Raw genomic sequence first — 26,006 nt, forward strand, 5'->3', positions numbered from 1 at the left:
CTATGGATACTAGATAAAATTGCATAATAACAGGAAGAGTTAGCAAAAACTAAGCAAAACATATAGAATTTATTTGAAAATATACCCTGAAATAACCAAAACAACTCTGAAAGAGAACAAAGTAGGAGGACTCACAGGATTTCAAGACTTATTATATAGCTATAGTAGTCAAGACAGTGTGGTATTGGCATAAAGATAAACATACAAAATCAATAGAACAGAATTCAGAAATAGAGTCACACATATATGGTCAATTGGTTTCAATAATAAGTGCCAAAGCAATTCAATAGAGTAACTCTTACATACAATTTATGAAAATGTAAGCAAACCTGTAGTGACAGAAAGCATTTCAGTGGTTGCCTGGGGATGACAGTTGTGGAGGGAGAGTACAAAGGGGTGTGAAGAAACTTTTAGGGCTGATGAATATGTTCATCAATTTGATTGTGTTGATGGTTTCACTCGTATACACATATGTCAAAACTCATTAAATTGTATTCTTTAAATATGTACAGCTATTTTGTACACTACTTATACCTCACTAAAGCTAAAACAAAATGTTTAAAGACCAAGTGGTATACATGTATTAAATTTAACATGGTAGTATCTACTGCTTTCCTTAGAATACAATTATTATTTTCTTTTCTAGTAAGAAATTTAGGAATGAATCTCAAATTTAGGAATGAATGAATAGCTTTCATCCTTTAATAAAAAGAGGGTCAAACTGAACATAAGAGCTTTTTTTAAGCCAAGCTTTTAAGAGGTTTTCTCCAAGGATCAATTCCACAGATTACTGTTCTGCCAAAGGGAAAAGTCAAAGGATATTCCACTTACAGCCAAACAAGCACCATTCACATTTACTATCCTGTCATTTCTAAAACTGGGGGGAAGGTCACCACATTTTTCTCTTCTCTTTGATTGTTAACAGCCAGGCAGAGTTTGAAGAGTCAATGTAACATAAATCAAGTCTCTGGGGTTATTACTCGTGAAGTATAGTGGGTAAGGAGCAGACTTAAGAACCCAATAAAGAAGAAGAAAAGAGCTAACATTTGTTGAAGGCCGACTACGTGCAAAACAGTATCTTCAAAATATTTTTATATATTATATTAAATAACAATAGGAAAACATTTTGAATATTTTAGTTTTCTATAACTTGAAGGAACAAAGCACTGTATAATGAAAATGTTTTTAAGGCAAATAGGAATGACTAGAGGGCACTGGTATTATTTTTTCAGACTCAGCTTTTGAAGTTGAGGCCTGCCTTAAACCCAGGTGAATCCTGAATACAAAGTACTTACAGTGTTTAAGGTGATTAATCTTTGTTTAAAATATATAAAAAAGAAATATTTACAGTATACAAATTGTACAGCAATGAGAATTAAAATAGCATAGAAAATCATTTTTGGTTACTTTATTTTTTAAATATAGCAGTTCCAAGATTAGACTGCACTTAGATTTGAAGAGTAGAGGAAACAAAAAAAGAATTATAATTGGAATACGAATAACTAGATAACTCAGCCCAACCTACAAGTCTAGGGGAGGATATTATATACAAGCCTATCACACAACAATAGAAAAGACAAAGGAGACTTTTAAGGAGACTAGATCAGTCAATCTCTGGACATAAAGAAATATGAAGTCCATGCTGATGGTTAAAAGTGAAGAAGGATAAATGTGAATGTAAAGGATACCTTAACCTGAAGTCCATGAAAAATCAACACAAAATAATAAGAGAAAGTTTTCTTCTCTACCGTATCAGCTAAGTTTCTTAGATATCCTAGTTTCCTCTTTCCCCTAAGTGTTCAGTCTGCCATAAGTTAGTGAGTAAATAAATGTTACTCTTAAGTAAAAGTCACCAGAAGTGTACAGTTAACTTAGTATATCCAAAAGGAGAATACTCTGTAGTTATCAAATGCCATGAAATATGAATTAATTGATATGCAAAAATATTTACTGGGAAAAATGTAACAAATAATATACAATCCACTTTCATTTTTTAAAGCTTTACATATTTGCCTAAAAAAAGATTAATATGCTAAACTTTGTAAATTTATGTATTTTTTAAACTTTCCTACAATGAGTATATTAACCTTTTGAAGGGAGAAAAAAATCCAAAGTATGAAAATTCTCAAACAAAATTAATATTTAATTCACACTGGTCTTAAAAAGCGCCACAGAGCTCCAGTTGTAAAACTGCGCAATAAAACATAAGGAAAATGACCTTTAGGATACGAAATGGCCTAAAATACACATCTAACATAACATATATCATACTATCTATAGTCATGCCTTCTAATGTTCTGGCAACCTTGATTATCCAATAACAACAAGCAATAAATATTTCTATGTAGTAATTTTAACCAAGGTTCAAATCAATGATGACTACAAGTACATTCAGTTTTCTTTTTAAAAATGATGTATGGTGGGGCGCGTGGGTGGTTTAGTTGGTTAAGCTTCCAACTTTGGCTCAGGTCGTGATCTCATGGTTTGTGAGTTTGAGCCCCACGTTGGGTCCTGTGCTGATAGCTCAGAGCCTGGAACCCACTTCAGATTCTGTGTCTCCCTCTCTCTCTGCCCCTCCCCTGCTCACGCTCTGCCTCTGTCTCTCATAAATGAATGTTAATTTTTTTTAAATTATGTATGCCTATAATGGCACAAAGTTCTACAAAAGTATGATTTCATATATTCATTTTGATATACAAAAATAATTTTTACAGACGTGTGCAAACTATAAATTCAAAGGATACTATTTAGATCATAAAAATTCCAGCAAGCATAGCTCTCTACAATTCCTAAAATTAACCAGATGCATATTCCATTTTAGGTTTACAGAAACTTCATGCTTCTGTTGCAGTGTTTCTGAAACAAAAGCCTTCTTGAAAATAACTGCCTGTAATATTGACTAAAATAACTGCTCCCAAACAAAAGAAAACTTGCTCTCAAATCAAGAACTACTTGAAACTAACAAATTGCCATAACCTACCAAGCTCTCAGGTCTCATAAGCCTAAATTTCTCAGACATCACACCATACCAAACTATGGAGAAAAATTTGGTATTGTTCAAGAAAGTGAAAGTATTCAGATTAACATAAAATGTTTTTATTCAGCAAATTGTTTCAAAGCAGAGATTTTTTTAAAAGGCTTAGAGGTAGGGTGCCTGAGTGGCTCAGTCGGTTAAGCTTCTTACTCAGACCCAGCTCAGGATATCATGGTTCATGAGTTTGAGTTTGAGTTTGAGTTTGAGCATGCGTCGGGCTCTGTACTGACCACTCAGAGCCTGGAGCCTGTTTCAGATTCTGTGTCTCTCTCTGCCCCTCCTCTACACATGCTCTGTCTCTCTCTTTCAAAAATAAATATTAAAAAGAAAACTTTTTAAATAAAATAAAAATATAAAAATAAAAAACTCAAAGGTAAGTGATAAGAACAAATCCACAACTTCAAAAAAATCAGAGATACAAATAAGGACATAGAATACTCACTTTCTGTGGATGCCTTGTGGAAGAAACCTGAAGATGTGTCTGAATTATGAAGTCCTTGCCCTAACAAGGCAACTCAGTTTTAGAGGAACTGACTATTCAAAAGTAAATTATGTCTGCCAAGACAATCTAGTTTTCTCAGAACTAACATATTTCTATGTGCCAATAATCTGTAAAAAATGCAAGCTGTATCATAAAACTCATGAAATATATTTATCCTAGAGTCTTCAAGAATCATTTTAGGGGCACCTGGGTGGCTCAGTCTGACTCTTGGTTTTGGCTCAGGTTCCTGAGTTCGAGTCCCACATCACGCTCTGTGCTGACAGCTGCAGAGCCTGCCTGGGATTCTCTGTCTCCCTCTCTCTGTCCCTCCCCTAATTGCTGTCTCTCTCTCAAAATAATAAACACTAAAAAAAATCGTTTTAATGTTTATAAAATAGGAATCTCACTAACTAACCAGATCTTTGTCTCTACAATTTCACACTTTGTACCAAATAAAGTTTAACGAAACTTTTTCAACTGCTTTGTGTCATAGCTAACAATATAATGGTATTATTGAGTGCCCAATAATATATACTTCACCATTCTTATATAAAACATTTGATCCTCAACACAGGAAAGCAACCAAGAAGTGCCAGCACATTGGAGTTAAAATCTGTAGTGTTCTACTAAACCCGAGGGCCAACTCAAGTGTACAGATTCCAATGGCTGATTTACCCAACAAAAATACTCCAACATTGTAATTTCCAAGTCATGGTATCTTCTCCTTTTGTAAGAATGGACACCTTGGGCTAGGGCTGCTTCACCTGAGAGGAGTGAACTATTATAATAAACTGTGCATAATATTTATTTATATAATATTTCTGTTTATATACTATTTGTGTTTATCTGAATCCCCAAACCAATTTCCCATGGACAGGGTCCATTGCTTTCATCAGATAGCTTCTGATCTAAACATGTCTGAGAACACATTCCCTCCTGCTCATGTCAAGAACACATGTCTTAGACCATTCCCTCCTGCTCACCTTTTATATAAATCCAGGTTTACCACATTAAATCTGCCTCAACATTGTTACATCCAATCACTCATTCATATGACCAATAAAAATACTACTGACCTCAGTTTTTCATTTAAATTACATAAAATGGGGCGCCTGGGTGGCTCAGTTGGTTGAGCGACTGACTTTGGCTCAGGTCATGATCTCACAGCTTGTGAGTTCGAGCCCCGCATTGTGCTCTGTGCTGACAGCTCAGAGCCTGGAGCCTGCTTCAGATTCTGTGTCTCTCTCTCTCTCTCTGCCCCCACCCCCCCACTCGTGCTCTGTCTCTCTCATTCTCAAAAATAAACATTAAAAATAAATAAATAAATTACATAAAATGAAACAAAGCAGAATGTTATTAAAAATTGTAATAAGATATGTTTAAAAAGTAAAAATCAGCTTTCATAGTAAAATGGACCTGTTTTATTACTATATTGTTTAGCATTAATTTAATTACAGAAAATAAAAGTTAAATGCCTCTAATCATAAGTTTGCTTCAAATCTTAGGATCTACCACAATTATTTTCTATTTTATCCTATGAGAGTTCCTTACCAAGGGTCCTAAATTTCTGACAAATAGGGGACAAAGTGAAGGTAACATATTAGAAAAGGAACCAGAGACCCCTTACCAATGCTTTCAAAACTAACCAGAGGCAGTGTTGTATTTCTGGCCTCCCAATTTGTTAATTTGAATGCAATTTCCCATTTATGGAAAGTATTTATACTTTCTAATTCAGGTCAGTAATTGTGTCTCTGATTCCTAGATCAACAAGAAAGAAAGAAAAGAAAAGAAAAGAAAAGAAAAGAAAAGAAAAGAAAAGAAAAGAAAAGAAAAGAAAAGAAAAGAAAGGAAGGAAGGAAGGAAGGGGAAAAGACTCTGAAAGAGAAGCATTTATAAATTTTTCAGGGCAAACCTGACCTGATGTGTAAATTTACATGTGTAAATACTGAAGAGTTTTGCCGTAAAAACACTAATGTATTTGATTTTAAAGTGCTGCCCGTGACCCCACTGAGAACATTTTCCCATTATTAAGATCACACTGGATGGTGTGGGCTTACATGGCTACTTTCATAGTCCCACACATAACACAAAAAAAGCAGTGAGAACCCCAGCAAATACTGAAGTCATCAATACTGAACACTTGAACATGGAGACATACAGCATATTTGTAATTCCTTAAAAGAGAAGGAAACACAGAACATCCCTCCTCTTTATATATATATATCCATAGATTCCTATGTGCCAGAGCTGTTTTTTAAGGTCCATAAAACCTATCTTTGCATCTACTGGACAGATGTTATTGAAGATTTGTTTCAATACAGTACTGATTTTTCTCTCTTTAAGGGCCCCGGGGAAATATTTTTGCCTCTTATCTTCAAGAATTACTTCTGGACAAATGGTCACTATGATTTATAAACCTGGTCAGGACTCCCTCAACTTTGTTATATCTGCATTATTATAGCAGTATTGTTTTTGGCTTCTCTCTTTTCAACCTGGCCTGTGTTTTCCTTTACCCTTCTACCCTTCTTACTTACCTTTAGTTTATACCATCCTGCTGTTTTCTGTTTTTTTTTAAATGTGCTCATGTAAAAGAGATTAAATCTTTTATAGAACAAGGAGGGTAAAGTTAATGAGATTCAGGAAATCTTAATCTATAGGTACAGAGCATTTAACACATTTCACTAGATATATTACGAATTGTATAATGAAAATCCAAGTTAAGTGACATTATATTTCTAATTCCAAGAATGTTTCTGGAGTCTTTTTGGACTATTTTGACTTTCTAATTCAGTTATGTTTACAACTCCAGCAATCTTTCCATGCTCAACATATTTAAAACCAAACCCGCTATCCTTAAAGAAGTTACTTTGTCCTCTGATGCACTCAGGTACAAAACTACCTGCTGAGAAAATGTTAACTTAGTATATTACATCTGTTTACCCTCTAATCTGTCAGAATTATGCCTAGAGTGTTAAGTGAACCAAATTCTATTTATATGAGCAAACTAAAATTTATAGCCTAAGTGACCACTATATAGAGTGTGACCAAATTATAAGACCTATGCAACAGACAATTCAATGTACTATATATAAATTCAGAATATGCTTAAGACTATAGTCCTTTTAAAATTATTACTGGCCCTTTCATAATCCAGAATACCAGTTTAAATGCAAAATTCTCAACGTGGAAAAATATAAAGTTGAGTATGAGCAAAATGACAGTAACTGATCTAATAGAAAATATATACTCATCTGGCTGTTTTTCTGCTTATTTCCCTTCTATGTAATAGGAGATACTTAAAAAATGAATGGGCCTACTTGGAGAAGAAAGTTGGGGAGCTCTCTCAAGCTTGGACCTGGGCTTTACCAATCAAGCATTTTGATCTAAGATTTTTGCTAATCCAACATCTTGAAGATTGTAGCTTAATAAACTTATACACTAATATTCATTAAGTCCCAAGTAACATGAACAAAATAAAGTTGGTAATGTTTAAATTTCCTGAGTTGAAACTCAAAATTAAGATATTAACTAATATCTTAAATTTGACAAATTTTGACCAAAAATCTCTGTACTTCATTGTTAAAATACTGGACAGAAACAAAACAAAACAAAACAATAAAAAACCAAAAACAACAGTAATTCCCCCCAATAAAAAGGCTATCAGCTATCTTAAAATATTGCCATTAAAATTAAAGTGATATGTTATGGAAGAAGGTTGTATTAAATGCCATCATAAAAGGGCATGGAAAAATGGACAAATTAAAAAATACCTTCTATCTAGAGGAGAAGGTTACAGTAATAGAAGTAATCAAACAATATCTCCATATTTGTAAAAAAGAACTCTGACCATCAACATAAAAGATACTATGTTAAAAGAGATAACTGTTTTTGAGACCTTGTTTTGGCACAGAGCAATACTGTATAGAAAAATATAATCTATAGGCCTAATGTTACATATCAAACATAAAAAAAACTTTGCACATAATGTATAGTTTCAAAATATTTGATATTAACTACTAATCTGTACATGGTTTGATATAGCAAGTTCTTAGTACTCCAGGACAAACTGAAGAGCTTACCATTAGTTTTAGACCATGATTAAATTCTGAATATTCAACTATTCAGTACAAACGTACAAATATTCACACTTTTTATATTTATTGTATTTGAGTGATTTGTTTTAAGAAAACAAATACTTTCCAAGCCATTACTAACAATTATATTGAATAAATTTTATCAAATAGATATGTCAATATTACAATATTTGAAAGGTGTAATCATCCATAAAATATTTTAAGAGATTTTTAACTGCTGAAAAGAAAGTTTGGTTTAAAATAAATGTACTTTTATGGGGCACCTGGGTGGCTCAGTTGGTTAAGCATTCAACTTTGGCTCAGGTCATGATCTCGCAGTTTGTGGGTTCAAGCCCCATGTCGGGATCTGTGCTGACAGCTCAGAGCCTGGAGCCTGCTTCAGATTCTGTGTCTCCCTCTATCTCTGCCCCTCCCCTGCTCTCAGTCTGCCTCTGTCGCTCAAAAATAAATAAACATTAAAATTTTTTTTTAAAGAAATGTACCTTTACACATTTGGTTTTGGTCAGAACCAAATACTTTAGACCATAGAACATTTATCTGGTGTTAATTTCTTAGCATCATTAAAAGTAAGATTAATTCTTTTCACTGGAATGTGGCTTCACTAATTCAGTGAACATATTCCAGGGCAGTATTTCTCAAAGCAAGTTCTTTTTATTTAAAAAAAAATTTTTTAAGTTTATTTATTTTTGAGAGAGAGAGAAAGAGACAGAGAGAGACACAGAGAGAGAGAGAGAGAGAGAGAGAGAGAGACAGAGAATCAGTGGGGGAGGAACAGAGAGAGGAAGAGACACAGAATCTGAAGCAGGCTCCAGGCTCTGAACTGTCAGCACAGAGCCCAACATGGGGCTTGAACTCAAGAACTGCAAGATCATGACCTGAGACGAAGTCGGATGCTTAATTGACTGAGCCACCCAGATGCCCCTCAAAGCAAGTTCTAATAATAATTGTTCTGTGAAAGATGAGATCTATGTTCAAATAAGTTTGGAAAATGCTCATAGTTAAATAAGTTTACTAGAAAACATCTTAGTTCTTATCACACTAATTATACTATGGATAATGAGTCACGCCCAGAGATCCAGACTATAAAACTCTTTCATTCACTCAGCAGAACCCAAAATACTGCTCTATCACCCAAACAATGAGACAGTCTGGTCTTGAGTATTATAAATTTCAAATTATTTCTATCATTTTCATTTTTTTCTCCAAGTAAGAATAATAAAACAAAAAAAATCCCCAAATCACAACATTAAATAAGTCTTCAGTTTTAGATTTAACATAAAACCTTTATACTAACTACTGGACATCAGTAAAGCATGCAGTAAAATTTACCTTAGTCACATACAAAACTTCAGGGTGGCTCTCCTCACAACTGATGTCCATTCCCAGGCACTGAACACCTTCATGATACCTTTTACACACAGTGGCAACCTATATGGAGCTCTTCTTTTTCATCTTTGACACAGACTAATCAGACTCATTTTAAATCAACCAGGACAAACCAATAAACCTATCCCTTCCAAACTGTTAATGAGGCAGAACAAATTAGCCCTCTAAAAAATGTAGGATTAAGACACTTTTAGAAATACAAGTTCATGATTCAGCAAATACCTACTCAATCCTGGCTTCTCATGTACTGCAAATGTGCCTCCTAAAACATCAGCCCTGTAACAACACAACTGTAGAAATCTTTTGCAAAACATTTTACATTTTCTACATACAAGCATCTTATCATATCTCTAGGTCTAGAGATAATTATATAAAATAGTCAGCTTAATTCAATCAGAGGAGTTGAATTTATTTTCATTATAAGTAGAACACATAGGAGTTTCTTACATGTGATGGAGAAGTTTGTAAAGGTAAGTATATATTGAGAAATATATAAAAACAAAATGATATTTGAAAAGTGTGACCAAACTATGTAAGAGTCAAAAAAAACTTTCTACTACACATTTCACAATATCACAATTCAAATTTACTCTGAAAAGACTTCTAAATTTTATAGAACAAAGAAACTCTTTTTCTATGAAAAAATCACACTTTGTGAATTATATATCTACATGGAAAAGAATACAAAATAAAATACTTTAGGGACATAGACATCATAAGAGATTTGAGATTCATATTTAAAGACTCTTTTTTATTTTTTTCTTTATTTGAGGAAGATATAAAAGCGAGGTCTGGAACTGCTATCAATCAGAGAACCACTAGCACTTTAAAACTTGCTTCCTTTAAATGGATGTTTATTTTCAATTAGCCAAACTTTTATTATGGTAAATTTTGCTTCCAAATAATAACAAAACCTTTTTTTTTTTTTTACCATAAATATAAGACATAGGCTGAATAATTTCTGTACTTCTGAACTTTATACTACTTTCATATTTCTGTTTGTGGATTTTCTTCTCCTGACAGATAACATATATGGTTCTCTGTTTTCAACTTTTAATTTAATAATTCAGAAAAAGATTTGGACATTCCAGACCTTCAAAACAAAAATAAACTTTCTTAGCAATCCCTCACGTATACTTTAATAATTATTCTGTGATATTTTTAATTGTCTGTTGTCCATTAACAAGAGAATAGTGTATTTTGTAACTTCCACTCAAGAAAACAGGATAAGCTGATGTAAACTCTCCTCACCAGGTCAAAAATATAAAATACAAGAGGAAATGTTTCAAACAATGAAAGCACAAGCATGCACACACACACACACACACACACACACACACACACACAGTAAGATAGAAAATCTAAAGATAAAAACATCGGCCTCTAAGGCTGGGCTACTTTCAAAGTTACTGAGACCGTGCCACTGTAATCTGCAGATTGTATCACCATCTATATAAAAAACCAACGATATTTATAGATAAGTTATCAGTATTAATAAGAGCCATTTAGCATTGTGGGATACAATGTATATACACAAAAATCAACATTCTTAACTCCAGTGATAATCATCGCATAATAGAAATTTTTAAAGATAGCAACTAATAATACAAGATCTTAAATGAGTCAATGAAAAGATATATAAAACCTATAATGAAAATTATAAAACATTTCTGAAGGGCAAAAATAGACCTAAAATTTGGAAAATATATAATGGTAATGGATGCAGAGAGAACATGATAAAAGGGTCGATTTTCCCCCCAAAGTATTCTATAAATTCAATGTAATTCTAATCAAAATCCCAGCAGATCCTTTAATGAAATGAAAGAGTGTGATTTCAAAATGAAAATACTCAAGTAAAGGTCCAAGAACAGCTAAGATTATTCTGGAAAATGAGAATAAAGTAAGGAAGTGGGATTTGCTTTACACTCAACAGTTATTCTAAAATAATAGTAATTAAATGTTTTTTAATGTTTATTTATTTTTGAGAAAGAGAGAGAGAGACAGAGTTTGAGCAAGGGAGGGGCAGAGAGAGAAGGAGACAGAGAATCTGAAGCAGGCTCCAGGTTCCGAATTGTCAACACAGAGCCAGACACAGGGCTTGAACCGTGAGATCATGACCTGAGCTGAAGTCGGACACTTAACTGACTGAGCCACTCAGGCATCCTTAAAATAATAGTAATTAAAACACTGTGGTCCTGAGGCCAGGCCAGACATATACATCAATGTAACAATAGGAAGCTTAGTAGAGCTATAAGAAAACAGTAGAATTTAGAATATCATGAAGGTGACATTTCATATTCACCAAGAAAAAGAGAAAAACATGATGACTTTTCTTAGATAAAACAATAAAATTAGAACCCTGCCCTCCTCAAAATAGCAATAAAAATTCAGGGAGATTCAAGACTTAAGTATAAAAAAACAAAACTTTAAATCTAACAGAAGAAAAATGGTAGGAAGAATAAAGTAGTATTTCCTAGAAAGTACAACTAATGAAAAAGGCACAAACCACAGATGAAGTTGATAAATTTGAATGCATTATAATTTAAGTCTATATGGCTAAGAAGACGGAGGAGACACATTTCATCTTATTATTAGTAAAAATTCCAAACAAAATATATAAAATAGACATCAGAAGACTCTAACAGTCAAAGAGGGACTTTATAGGGACTTCAGAATTCAAGGAATGACTTAGCAGTGAGTTCCTTAGGGTTTCTTTCTTTGATTCCAATACATCCTAGCTTGGTGTGGAAGAAGGTCACAACTCAGAAAGCTTAAGAATGCAGAACTCACCCTCAAACAAAACAAAGCAAAACAGTCAAAATACTAGAGGTTTTTCTAGCCAATGTACCGAAGGGAGAAACCCTGACAAACTAACACTTTTTGACAATACCAGCCAAACACCATTAAGGAAAAATGTGGTCCTCCCCAACCTCACCGTATGCTGATGAGACTGGCACTGAGGGGGTGGGGACATGTGTGAAAAGAGTCCTGGGTATCATTTGAGCAGTAACAGGTAACAAGATTTAAATAGAAACCAGTCTCATAACATAATACCCAAAAGGCCCAGCATACAACTGAAAACAAACAATAACCAGGAAAATCTCAACCCAAATGAGAAAAGACATAAACAGATGCCAAGACTGAAATTACCAACATGTTGGAATTATCTGATAAGATTTTAAAGCAACTATCATAAAAATCTTTCAAGGAGCAGTTTCAAACACACTTGAAATAAATTTAAAAAAAAAGTCTCAGCAAAGAAAAACTAAATAGGAAGTTTAGAAATGAAAACTGACAACACCCTAAATTAAAAGTCACTGGAAGCAAGCATGTAGTCAATAGATGAAAGAATCCATGAACTCAAAGATGGATCAAAAGAATTTATCAAATCTGAGCAACAGAGAGAAAAATAGATTGAAAAAAAAAAAGAACAGATCTCAGGGTACTGTGGGACTATAACAAAAGATCTAACATTCTTGCCCATGGAGTCCCAGGATAGGAGAAAGAACAAGGGACTCAAGAAATACAAGTTCAAAGTTTCCAAAATGTGACAAACCTGCAGACTCAAGAAGGTAAAGAAACACTAAACAGAATAAACCCCAAACATCTACAACTAGACATGTCATAATCAAATTTCTGGAAACTAGAGACAAAGACAGAATATTAAAAGACTGAGAGAAACATTTTACCTATAGAGGAAGATCAATTTGAATCACAGTGGATATTTCTTCAGAAACCATGGAGACCAGAAAAAAGTGGGGCATTTTTCAAGTGTGAAAGGAAAGAACTGACAACCTACAAGTTTATATCCAGAAAAAATATCCTTCAAGAATGGAGATGAAATAAAGACACCCTCAGATTTTATAGAGAAGGCAGCAATAAATTAAACATGTAACACACAAATATCCAGATAAAATGGAAACCTAGCATATGTAATTTCAAACCCATTTTTTCAACTCCCCTTTGTTCCCACCCTCTACTCCTACGTATATACATATTCTCAGTAAAATAAAAACCCTCCTCAGAGAAGAATAAATCAAGGCAGTGTGCATGATACGAGCACATGCATATGCATGCACACCACACACAGCCTCCCAACCAAGGTTACCGGAGCTCTAATAACAGAATATAACAGAAATTCAGGGTTCCCTTTGCTGTTGCCTACACCTAAAAGATTTTAACAGAGTCTCTCTCCATCCCCAGTCAAAAGAGAAACAAAAACAAAACCTAAAACAGCTCATCTTGACTCCAAAAGTTGCACAGATAAACTCACCCCAGCCTAAGGATGAGCAAACAAATATAAAAGAAATAGGAGAACAATTTCAGAATTCAGGGCACATGCCTTGCTTTAATATAGAGTTACTACCAGGACAGGAGAAATCTTTTCTGAAGTTTCTGACCAGATTTTCACTAAGTAAGATTCAAAGGAACACTGCATCTATGGTATTAGAGAGGGATGCAGAAAAGATAACCTGAGATGAGGAAGGACAGGGGTAAGGAAAAGTACAATTGCTCAATGGAACTATTAAAAACAACAGTGAACACTGTGCAACAGTAACTCTTCACAAATGATCCAGTTAGGGGGAGAAATCTGAAAGTAATCAAAATGAAGAACAATAGAAAATAAGGTTGGGAAATAAAAATGGGGTTTTCAATGATGACAAATTTACTGAGTTCTTTAAAGTTGTACAAAGTGGCTTTTCAGTTGAAGACCATCTGGTCTTCAACAACGTATTTGTTGTCTACGTAGGCTGTTTCTCATGACAATAAATCTTAGAATTATACAATCCTGTCTTGTAGAAAGAAATTTTACATTCAAACTTCAATAAAATCATAACTGCTACTAGACCTGACAGTCCCTAGTGAACCACAAAAGAAATCACATCTTGTATTATACTTAATTTATACAAGATTCTTAACAAGCTAGGTAGTTGGATTTAATTCAATAAGCAATAAAGAACCAATGAAAGTTTATGAACAAGGGAATAATATGTCAGAATAGTATGACAAAGAATTTACAAATGAGACTAATTTGCTTTCCCATATTATAAAAATAAAGACCAACAATACTGAAAATATTTTTTAAATGACAGGGGAATTTCAAGATTATATTTAATTATATTAATTATTGGGAAACTTATTTACCAAAAAAAAAAAACAAAAAAAAAAAACAAAAAACTAGAAGGGGAATCATTAAAAGCTATGAAAAATGACAAAAGTGAAAAGGTGGGAAAGCAAAAAATTAAAACTTCAAAATTAAAAATTGAGTATGTCTGTACCCCTACATGCCCTGCAATATTCCCACTTTGCTCTCTCTGCAGCCCAATCTCAAAGGCATTGATAACAGCACTGTCTACTGATCTTTGAGAATCTGTGAGAATACATAGTAGGACAAGGTAAAGAGGTTAGTATACTAACCTCTAGGGTTAGAGTAAAGAAACTATACAGTTTCAGGTCTACAAAATTAGCATCACTAATAGTAGGGCTATATTTATCATGGAGGAAAATAAAGAGCAAACACAAGAGATTCAATTTATAGACTATTACTGAGGGCAAGCACATGGTCCCTGCCCTTACGGAATTAACAAATACTGACCAAAGACACAAAGCAGGTCTAGGGAAGTTCAGAAATAAGCAAATGGGGGGAGGGGGGTGTCATAAATCTTTTGAAACTATAATATATAAATCTAAGTAGATTTGAATTTTACTTTCTCTATCTGTAAAGTGGAGACACTAGTCAATAAGGTTCTTGTAATGACTAACTAACCAAGGATACACATATATACTTAGCATAGTGACTGACTCATAATTTGAATGCAAATGTTAACTCCCTTGTCTTTCCATAAGTGTTCTTTCGTTGGCATTAGTAACACAGGTAGATACAGTGCAAGAGCAATTGCAATTTTGAGAGTGGGCCAGATTTCTAAGATCACACCAGATCCAAAACCATCGATTTTATGGAATAGATCTTATTTTATGAATATAAATGAATGGTGATATAGGATTCAGACAAGAGAAAATAAAGTACTCATGGGGTTTGAACTGGGCTTTGAAGAATGGATAAGATTTGGATAACTGTCAATGAATAAAAAAAGACATTATGAAAAAGAGAAAATGCATGAGGAAATAGAATTGTTTACTTGAGAAAATGTAGATTATAAAGAGAATCCACTATCTTATGTAAGTAGTAGTTCTCAAAATGATTTGGCTTTGGAACCTCTTTGTACTCTTAAAATTACTGAGGGCCCAAACAGCTTTTGTATTTATGGGCTTTCTTTCTTTCTTTCTTTCTTTCTTTCTTTCTTTCTTTCTTTCTTTCTGTCTTTCTGTCTTTCTGTCTTTCTGTCTTTCTGTCTTTCTGTCTTTCTGTCTTTCTTTCTATCTCAATTTCTTATACTAGAAAGTGCTGGATGGGTGTTCAGTGAGGGAATGTACTAACTGGGTTATGGACATTAAGGACAGCACTTGTTGGGATGAGCAGTGGGTATAATATTTAAGTGATATATCACTAAATTCTACTCCTGAAACTATTACTACACTATATGTTAACTAGCTTGGATTTAAATAAAATTTTAAAAATTTTTAAAAATTTAAAAAAAGAATAGAAAGTATTCATTCCATAAGCCATCAATGATGACAACATCACACCTTATGCAGACTCTGGAAAACTCCACGATATATGTGAGAGAAGGAGAGTGAAAGAAAATAATATCATCATGTTATTCTAAAAACAGGTTTTAACTTTGCCAACCCCGGAAAGAATCTTAGGAAATATAACATCCCTGTACTGCATTTTGAGAGTTCCTGCTGTAGTATAATGAGAATGACCAAAACAATGCAGAGTTTAAAACCAAAAAAAAAAAAAAAAAAAAAAAAAAAAAAAAAGGCTGTTAATGGTGTGCAGAATTACACAGAGGAAGAGCCGTGGTTTTGGCACAACAGTGACTTGATTGCCAAAGCTGAACTTACCATTTGTAGAAAATTTCTTAAGGCTAGACTTGCAAGCAATAAAAGAGGAATAAACTGACTTGCTTTCTTCCCTAAAATTGTATCCATCGGGATACAAAACTCATTTCTTTAGGTAAGACACATCAGATGTATGGTCTCAGATACTCTAGAATGGTTCAAATTTCAGAAAATTTTAATGGAGGAAATTTTTTAAAAGTCAAATTTTGAGTTAATCTATATGCCTTACAAGACATTATGAAAGTAAAAATCACATACTAAAAAAATCAGTCTATGTGTCCTGATGTGTAGTTTTGAGATATGACCTCTGTAATTGTATGTTCAAGTAACTCTGGGAGCTAAACTTGGAATGTATCATATGCAACACACCTTCTATAAATACATGAGCATACTTTCAGAATCAAATGTGTCCATAAGTTTGAAGTCTGCATTGTGTTATACAAATCTGTCAACTTCTTTCCATTATATACACTTAAAAATTTAAGCATGATTTAGTTCATTATGTTAAAAGAACCAAAATTTGTTCAAGTGACTACAATTGACCCCTGAATGACATGGGTTTGAACTGTGCAAGTCCCCTTATATGAAGATTTATTTTGATAAATATAATATAGTACTATAAATGTATTTTCTCTTCCTTACAATTTTCTTAATAACATTATGTCTCCTCTAGCTTACTTTATTGTAAGAATAGATAGTATATAATACATATAACATATAAACATATGTGTTAATAGACTGTTTATGTTATTGGAAAGGCTTCTGGTCAACAATAGTTAAGTTTCTGGAAAGTCAAAACTATACATGGATTTTTAACTATGGTGGCGGGGGGGGATAAGCACCTCTAAACCCCCACATTGTCCAAGGGTCAACTGTATATGTAAAAATATAATTGTTACTCCTGTTTTCACGTAACGGTTCTCTAGATTCTTTAACAAAATAAAATTTAAAATGTTTCAAGGAGGGGTGCCTGGGTGGCTCAGTCAGTTAAGTATACAACTTCGGCTCAGGTCATGATCTCACCACTTGTGAGTTCAAGCCCTGCGTTGAGTTCTGTGCTAACAGCTCAGAGCCCGGAACCTGCTTCGGATTGTGTCTCCCTCTCTTTCTGCCCCTCCCCTGCTTATGCTCTCTCTCTCAAAAATAAAGTTAAAAAAAAAATTTTTTTTAATGTTTCAAGGAAAAGGCGGGGTGGTATCTCAACACTCAAATTTCATAGAAAATGTTAAAAATTTACAGAAAAATCCTTTAATTAAAACCTCATTTTAAGGGGGTGCCTGGGTGGCTCAGTCAGTTAAGTGTCCAACTTCAGCCTAGCTAATGATCTCACTGTTCCCGAGTTCGAGCCCCGTGTGGGGCTCTGTGCTGACAGCTCAGAGCTGGGAGCCTGTTTCAGATTCTGTGTCTCCCTCTCTCTCTATTCCCCTTCCCCACTTGAGCGCTCTCTCTCTCTCTCTCTCTCAAAAATAAACATTAAAAAATTTTTAAAAATAAAAATAAAAATGCATTTTAAGAAATTATTAGAATGTCTCCACTCATGTGATGATTAAAATAATGACAATAAAAGGCATTTTGCATATAATATGTTGAATATATTTTTGAGAAAAATTCATTTGGAATAACAAGATTCTAAAAAATGTTATAAGGAAAAAAATGTATGGGTGTTGGATAAATTGTTTTTTTTTAATGTTTATTTTTGAGAGAGAGAGAGAGAGAGAGAGAGGGAGAGAGAGAGGGAGAGACAGAGACAGAGACAGAGACAGAGTACAAGTGGGGGAAGGTCAGAGAGAGAATCACAGAATCCGAAGCAGGCTCCAGGCTCTGAGCTGTCAGCACAGAGCCCCACGCAGGGCTCCAACTCACAGACCAAGAGATCGTGACCTGAGCCAAAGTTGGATGCTTAACCGACTAAGCCTTGTGGTGCCAGGTGTCCCTTGGATAAACTTTTAAAAGAACAGTTAGATTTTTAAAATATGCTTCCCACCTTCACTGCTAGGAGAAGACAATTAGTATGTTTGAAATACTAATAAACTCAATAATAAAAATATTAGGAAATTGAAATCTATTACCAATAATGGCAGATGAACAAACAAGTGGCAGGAATTTCTGCAGATAATCATAAAATACTGTATACAATTAAAAAAAAAAAACTGTTTAAGACACAGGGCAGCATCAGAAAGTGGTAAAAAACAGAGAAATGTAGTATCAATTGAAAGGGATTAAGAATTACCAGTTTGCAAATTACTGACCCAAGAGTATAATCACAGACCCACTGCTACAGCTGCAAAAAAAGGAGGTGGGAAAAACCACAGCCTCACTGGCTGAAGGTGCCAGATATCAGAGTTCAGAGGTGGGATTCAGAGTTGAGAGAGCAGCTTGAAAATCAGTGTGAAAAGCCCAATAACATGGGAACCTTCCAAATGCCGGAATAAAAGCTAGTAATACTTTTATGGGAGAAAACCCAGGAGTCCCATGTAAAAAAGCAGGCCAACACCAGAACAAAACCTACTCTAAAAAGACATAACTACCCAGAACAAAATCTGTAAGTTTGATGCTTTTCCTACATGAGTGAATTTCTCAACCATGCACGGCTCTAGTGGCTGAAAGCAATAACTAGAGTAGCTTAAAGTGTCCGTTGATAGAGTTCAGGACATGCTGATCCAAAGAATCACTATAGAAAAGAACACTATCATTAATAAAAGAGACTCATATCCCTTCAAGGCAATGGGATAAAACGTACGTCAAAAATTACCATATTGATTTTAGCCAGAGTAATTAATGAAGACCCCACACATTAGTCTGGTCTTTAAAACCTAACCATGTATCACAGTTATGCAATATAAGCTAAAACTTACAATGACAGAATAATAAAATTATTCGTTTGTTTACTATTCAGCTGTTACCACTGACAAAATATTTAAAGAAAATGTATTTTTTATAATAAAAACACATAATTCTTTTACATTATTTTAGGATTAGAATTTACCCAACAAAAGACCTAAATTAACTGTCATAGAAGTACACTATACATTTTAAAATTAATTCTGAAGCTGAAATGTGAAAGAAAAGAAAGGTCAAGCTCCTAAGGTGCCATTACCTGAACTCATAAATATGTGATCAAAATTCAAATAATGTGTGCTTTACTGTCGACCATTTTCAGCAGTTAAAAATCTATTTATGTTAACAAAATAAGTAAATCTGAGATTGTAGTATAATGTAAAAGGGCAAAGAAAAAGTTTTATAGATTCTAAATATAAAAACTATGTTGTAGCTCCACTGACTTTTTCCTTCTGCCACCTCTTTTTGAAACACAAAACCATTTGTTAAATTAGAGATTTTTTAAAAACTGTGACAGATGCTAAACATTAATACACTCCCCTCTATTATTTCATAAAATAAAAAGGATATTAAAAATAATGAGTGCTAAATCCTGATTACTGCCTTTTATCTACTACAACTGAAATATGTGTCTGATCTTCACTAATTAAAAGTCTAAAAGTATTTTTTTCTTGACTGTTTTAATAATGCTGTAATGAACACAGGATCTTTGAGATCCTAATTTCATTTCTGTTGGATATACACCCAGAAGCAGAATTGTTGGATCATAAGGTAGTTCTACCTTCAATTTTATGAAGAGCCTCCATGCTGTTTTCCAGGGCTGCACCAATTTACATTCCAACCAACAGTGCACATAAGTTCCCTTTTCTCCATATACTTGTTGGCACTTCTTATCTTGTCTTTTTGATAGTAGGCATTCTAACAAGTGTGAGATGATATCTCAGTTTTGATTTGCATTTCCTTGATGATTGGTGATGCTGAGCATCTCTGCATATACCTACTGTCCATCTGCATGTATCCTTTGGAAAAATGTCTATCTGCTTCCTCTAACCACTTTTGTTTGTTTTTTCTAGTTTCACTGAGAAATAATTAACATATACCACTGTATGAGTTTAAGGTATATAGCATGATGATTTGACTTACATATACTGTGAAATGATTATTATGGTAGGTTTAGTTAACATCCATCATACAATTAAAAAGTTACCAATAAAATGAAAAAGAAATAAAAAGAAAAAAAAATTCTCCTTATGATGAGAACTCTTAGGATATCCTCTCTTAAGAACTTTGGCTGTATAACATGTAGCAGGGTTAGCTATAGTCATCATGTTTTACATTGTATCCCTAGTACTTATCTCATAACTGGAAGTTTATACCTTTTGACCACCTTTCTCCAATCCCCATCCCCCAACCCCTGACTTTAAATTCTAATAGTATTAATTACATATCAGGTATAATGTTTAAAAAATACATATTTAACAACCAGTAAGGACAGGTAATTTGTCCTGAGACACTGGCAAGGATGCCAGGCTAATAGGCCAGTGTATTCCCTAGTTCCCACTCCAGATCATCCTTGAGGCTGAACTATCCCATTAATATTTGGTTATCCATTATTGGATTTTTCCAAAGCATTATGAACATTACCTTAGTTGATGTTGCATCAATTAATGATAATCTTGTTGTAGCTCTAATATAGTTTTTGCCTATTCAGTCATAGTATAGGATCCTTGAAAGCAGGAAGGGTATCTTCAATATCTTTGCTGTCATGCACTTCACCTAATATAGTGCTATACACAGTGCGTGATTTAGTAACTTTCTATCTGATGAAATAAAGAACGACTAAAAACTTTTATTTTTTGTTAAGCAATCCTTATACAATAGTTTAGAATACTAGTGGGGTCATTTAAGAATCTATATATTTTCCTGCTCTTAAAACTGAAGTCTGGTCTTATCCACATTCTCATTCTCTACTGTTTAAAAAAAACATTTAGTGTTAATGGACTTAAAATTTACACCAGACATCTAACAATAGTCAAGATACAGCAAGAATCATAGAGTTAGAAGGGATAAAATAGGACAGTGCACCAGCAAAAACCTCTTTTGTGGAGGTAAGATGTAATTACAGACAAAAGAAGTTCATTTCATTAGGTTTATATTTTATAGCTACTTAGGTATAGTTGCTTAACAATTTTCACTATTACCTGAAAAATAATGGTATTAAAAAAGTCTAAGTACACAACATACCTGAGTTCGTAAAATTTCATTTTTTGACAACTGCATATCCCCAGTCAATTCTTTCACAACGATGCCCAGTGGCTCTAGACGTTTGCTGAAGTAATTTGTCATTTCAGCTGCCAAGGCTTTCATTGGAGCAACATATACAATCTGTGCCAAGGAAAACACTACCTTGATAAATGAGCAAAACCTAGAAGGTCATTTGTTTCACAGCAGTCCATGTAAGTCACAATTTATTGTGAAATATAATTGTAGCCACTAGGAGTAAAAAATCTTAATAGTGATATCTGAAAAGTACTTCTCCTTCTTGGATAAGTGTGCAGCTATTTAAAGGACAATGAAATTTTTGTATATAGTCTCATCCCTCTGAAAATTGGTTTTGCTTCAAAGCTAAATGTATTTTCACAGCTTTTCACAGGGGTAATAGGATTTTCCTAACACAAACTGGGAATGCTTTCACAGTAATAGAGAAATTCAAGCAGCAATCTTTACATGACATCATGAATATATCCTTTTATTCTAGATTTCATGTAACATGAACAACTACAAATGATTTTAATTTTACAATTTAAAAAGTTATGGTCTAACCTGTTAATTTCCTACCTTAAATTCATTCTTTTTGATAACACCTTGTTGAAAATGTTGGCGAATTTCATGCAGAACTGTAAGCATTGCAATGTTGGTCTTTCCAGCCCCAGTAGGGGCACAAATCAGCATGTTCTCATTGGTGTTGTAGGCAGTCTCAAACACAATTGACTGGATTCTATTGAGTCTCCTCATTCCTTTAAAAGCCAGCTGCCCAATCTAGAGAGAGAGAGAGAGAGAGAGAGAGAGAGAGAGGGAGAGGGAGAGGGAGAGAGGGAGAGAGGGAGAGAGAGAGAGAGAAGGAGAGAGGGAGGGAGAGAGGGAGGGAGAGAGAAACAAGGAAAGAAATAAATGACTCATAATAAATGATAGTAATGTGAAGGACTCATACAAAATATTAAATGTAAACATTTACTTCCTTTGATTAAAAAAATGATTAATTTCAATATGTCCTATATTTAAACCAAAGTATGTACATTTGAGAACTCACAACTACTGTATAATTCTAATGCATTTGGGAATTACATATTCACTGAATTTGAAAAATATGGTAATGACACTACACCTATATTCTTGTACACAATCTTAAGTACAAAACAAAAACAAAATGAAACAGGTATTTTTTTGAGTTGTGATGATATTCTAGTTTAGTTAGATTAAAGATGACTAACGAAAGTCCAAACAAGAAACTTCTTGGTTATATAAATCAATAGGAAATTCTGTTTTAATATGTTATGGATTTAAAAATACTTTTTTTAAACAGCAGCCATAAGAGTAGGAACAATAGCTGTAGATTACATTTATTCAGAACTTATACTGTGATATATATGTATTTGTGAGCATTTTGATACATTTACCCAATTCTCAAAACAATTTTATGGTATAGGTTCTTTTATTATGTGCCTTTAATAAAGAAGAAAATGAAGACAGAGTGGTTAAATAATTTTTCCTAAAGTCTCCCATATGAAAAGTCTTTAGAAATGAAAACTACAATGTCTGAAGGCAAACAAAAAACTGGATAGGATTAATGGCAGGAAACTGGAATGGCTATAGTAATATCACAAAAAATAAATTTCAAACCCAAGAATAATTACCAGGAATAAAGGCAGTCATTTCACAATGAAAAAGAGAACAATTAATTATAGTCATAAAGGCTAATATACCTAATAACAGATCTTCAAAATACAGCAAATGACTTCAGCATCCTTCCCAACAGCTGACAGGACAAGTAGGCATGAAAATCAACAAGGTTATCATGAACAGCACTATTAACCAATTTGACCTGACTGACAGGTCAGGTATTCATCTAACAATAGAATACAAAATCTTATCAAGTGTTCATAAAACATTAAAAAATACAGTATATTCTAGACCATAAAACATGTTTCAATAAAAGGAAAAGTAATAAAGACAAAACATGTCCTCTGATCACAATGGAATGAAATTAGAAACTTTTCACAGAAATATCCTTAGGAAATATCCAAATATTTGAAATTAAATAACACACTTCCTAAATAACCCATGGATGAAAGAAGAAATCAAAAGGAATTTGGTAAGTATTGTTAACCGAAGGAAAAAGAAAGCTTGACATATCAGAATTTGTGGATGCTGCTAAAAGTAATACTTAGGGAGAAATATATAGCACTAACCACCTATATGAAAAAAGAATGGTTTTAAATGAACAACTACATCTTCCAGAATAAAAGAGAAAATTAAGACCGAACTAAGCAGAATAAAGGAAATAGTTAGGATCAAAGTGGATATCAAAGAAATGGAAAACAAAAAATGCACATTCTTTGAGAAGATCAATAAAACTGATTAATCTAGATTCATCAGGGGAAAAAAGAGAAGACAGACATTACTTATGCCAAGAATGAGATTGATGGCATCACTACAGATGCTACAGATATTTTAAGAATGGGGAAATTTTAATAAATAACTTTATGCCACTACACTTGACAACACAGATGAAATGGACAACTTTCTTAAATGACACAGGTAACCAAAGTTCACTCAAGAATAAATGTACAACTTTAATAACCCTGTATCTATTAAATAAATTAACAGGCTGAGATTAAAATCCTTCCCAAAAAGAAAACTCCTGGCCCAGTTAGCATCATTGATAAATTCTACCTAACATTTAAGGAGGAAATAATACCAATTCTACATGTGGTTTTAGACTATTCAGAATAACTGCAAAGGAGAAAATACTTCCCAAATCATTCTATGTGACAAACATTTTCCCGATATCAAAATAAGACAAAAAAAAAAAAATTACAGAACAATACTCTTCATGAACACTGAGAGAAAATATAAACGAAACTTACATAATTCTACAACATAATAATAATATTACCAAGTGGAGATTATCACAAAAATGCAGGGATAGTTTAACACTGAAAACTCAGTTTGATTCACCATAGAAATAAGCTATAACAGAAAAACCACATGATCATTTCAATAAATGAAGGGGAAAAATCTGACAAAATCCCATATTCATTCCTGATTAAAAACAAGTCAAATCAAATCAAGACAAAACACTTTCAGCAAACTAGAAATAGAAGGGAATTCTTCAATCTGATAAAGGGGATATACAAAAATGCTACAGTTCATACTATTCTTAATGGTGAAACACTAAATGCTTTCCCCTAAAATTAGGAACACAACAGGGATGTTGCACTCAGCAGTTAATATTATACTGGAGGTTCTGGTCAGTGCAATCCAGCATTTTTTTTTTTTTTTAGAAATAAAGGCATTTACACAGGAAAGAAGAAAAACTGTCTTCATTTAGAGATGACATGACTTTCTATGCAAAAAATCTGATGGAATCTACAAAATATCATCTAACACTATATGTGATTTAAGAAGTTTGTGGGATATAAGTTCAACATTTTTTTAAAAAGTTGTATTTCTATATACTAGCAGTGAAAATCTGAAAGTAAGGAAAAATTTAAAAATCAATTACAATAGTATCAAAATTATGAAAATCTTAAGGGATGAGAAACACATATATTGAAAACTACATAATTTTGCTAAGAGAAATAAAAGAAAATCCTTTAAAAGATGCCAATTCTTCCCAAGTTTATCTATAAATCCAGTGCAATTCCAATCAACATCTCAACTGATTTCAACTGGTTTCAAGGATTATTAAAAAAACTAGAGAAATCAAGTCAGCATTGTATTAGCATAAAGATAAATAGATCAAGAAACAAAACAAGGAATCCACAAATAAACCCTCATATATACCAACAACGGATATTTGACAAAGGCTCAAAGGCAATACAGATGATGAAGGATAGTATTATTCAATAAATGATGCTGGAACAAATGGATATGTATATATAAAAAACAAACAAACAAAAAAAAACAACAAAAAAAAAAACCAAAAAAAAACCCCTTGAATCCATACCTCCCACCATACAAAAATTAATTTAAAAGTAGATCATAGATCTAAATGTAAAACTTAAAACTATAAAACTTGTAGAAAAAAATGGAAGAGAACATTTTTGTGGTCTTGAGTTTGACCAAAATGTCTTAAATATACCATAATCTGTAAACAAAGAATTGATAAACTGAACTTAAGCCAAATGAAAAACCTGTAATCTTCAAAATATTGTTAAGAAAATGAAAGAAGACAGCATGGAATAAAATCTTTGCAAAGTATACATCTGACAAAAGACTTATGTCCAGGATATATAAAGGATTCTCAGAACACAACAATAAGAAATCAAACAATCCAATTTTTTAAATGGGCACAATTAAACAGTCAATTCACCAAAGAAAGTATCTGGATGGCACTCAAAAAGATGCTCAATATTATTAGTCATTAGGGAAATGAAAGTTAAAATCACAGTGAGATAACACTACACATCTATTAAAATAGCTACAATTTTAAGAAGTGCCCACTGCAAGTGTTGATGAGGATGTGGAGGAACTGATACTCATAATTCTGCTGGTAGGTATCTAAAATAGTACAAAGACTTTGCAAACAATTTGACAATTTTTTAAAAGTCAAACATATAATTAAACATATGATCAGGCCATATCACTTCCAGGTTCTACTAAGAGAAAAAAAAAAAACATATGTACATACAAAAACTTGTACTTATACGCAATGGTCATAGAAGCTTTATTTGAATAGCCTAAATCCAGAAACAACTCAAATCTCCATCAACAGATGAATGAAGATAATGTGGCATATTTATACAGTGGGATACTACCCAACAATAAAATGGAAAAAATTACTGAGATGTAACAAAATAAATGAATCTCAAAATGACTGTTGAATGAAAGAAGCCAGGCAAAAAAAGAATATACACCGCATGGTTACATTTATATAAACATCTAGAAAATCTAATCTAATCTATAGTGACAGCAGATTAGTTGA

At 33.2% G+C, this 26,006-nt stretch overlaps 1 protein-coding gene across 1 annotated transcript in view; it reads right to left on the bottom strand.

The window, feature by feature from the left end:
- The window catches only part of ASCC3 (activating signal cointegrator 1 complex subunit 3), a 356,847-nt gene that overhangs the window by 236,847 nt on the left and 93,994 nt on the right, over positions 1–26,006 (bottom strand). Inside the window, exons 9-10 of the mRNA XM_042939446.1 lie at positions 21,638–21,838; positions 21,044–21,184 (exon numbers count right to left, since the gene is read on the bottom strand). Of these exons, the coding sequence (XP_042795380.1) occupies positions 21,044–21,184; positions 21,638–21,838 (342 nt within the window). The remainder of the gene's footprint in view (positions 1–21,043; positions 21,185–21,637; positions 21,839–26,006) is intronic.

Source organism: Panthera leo, chromosome B2 (assembly GCF_018350215.1).
Source record: "Panthera leo isolate Ple1 chromosome B2, P.leo_Ple1_pat1.1, whole genome shotgun sequence".
In the NCBI taxonomy this organism is placed as follows: domain Eukaryota; kingdom Metazoa; phylum Chordata; class Mammalia; order Carnivora; family Felidae; genus Panthera; species Panthera leo.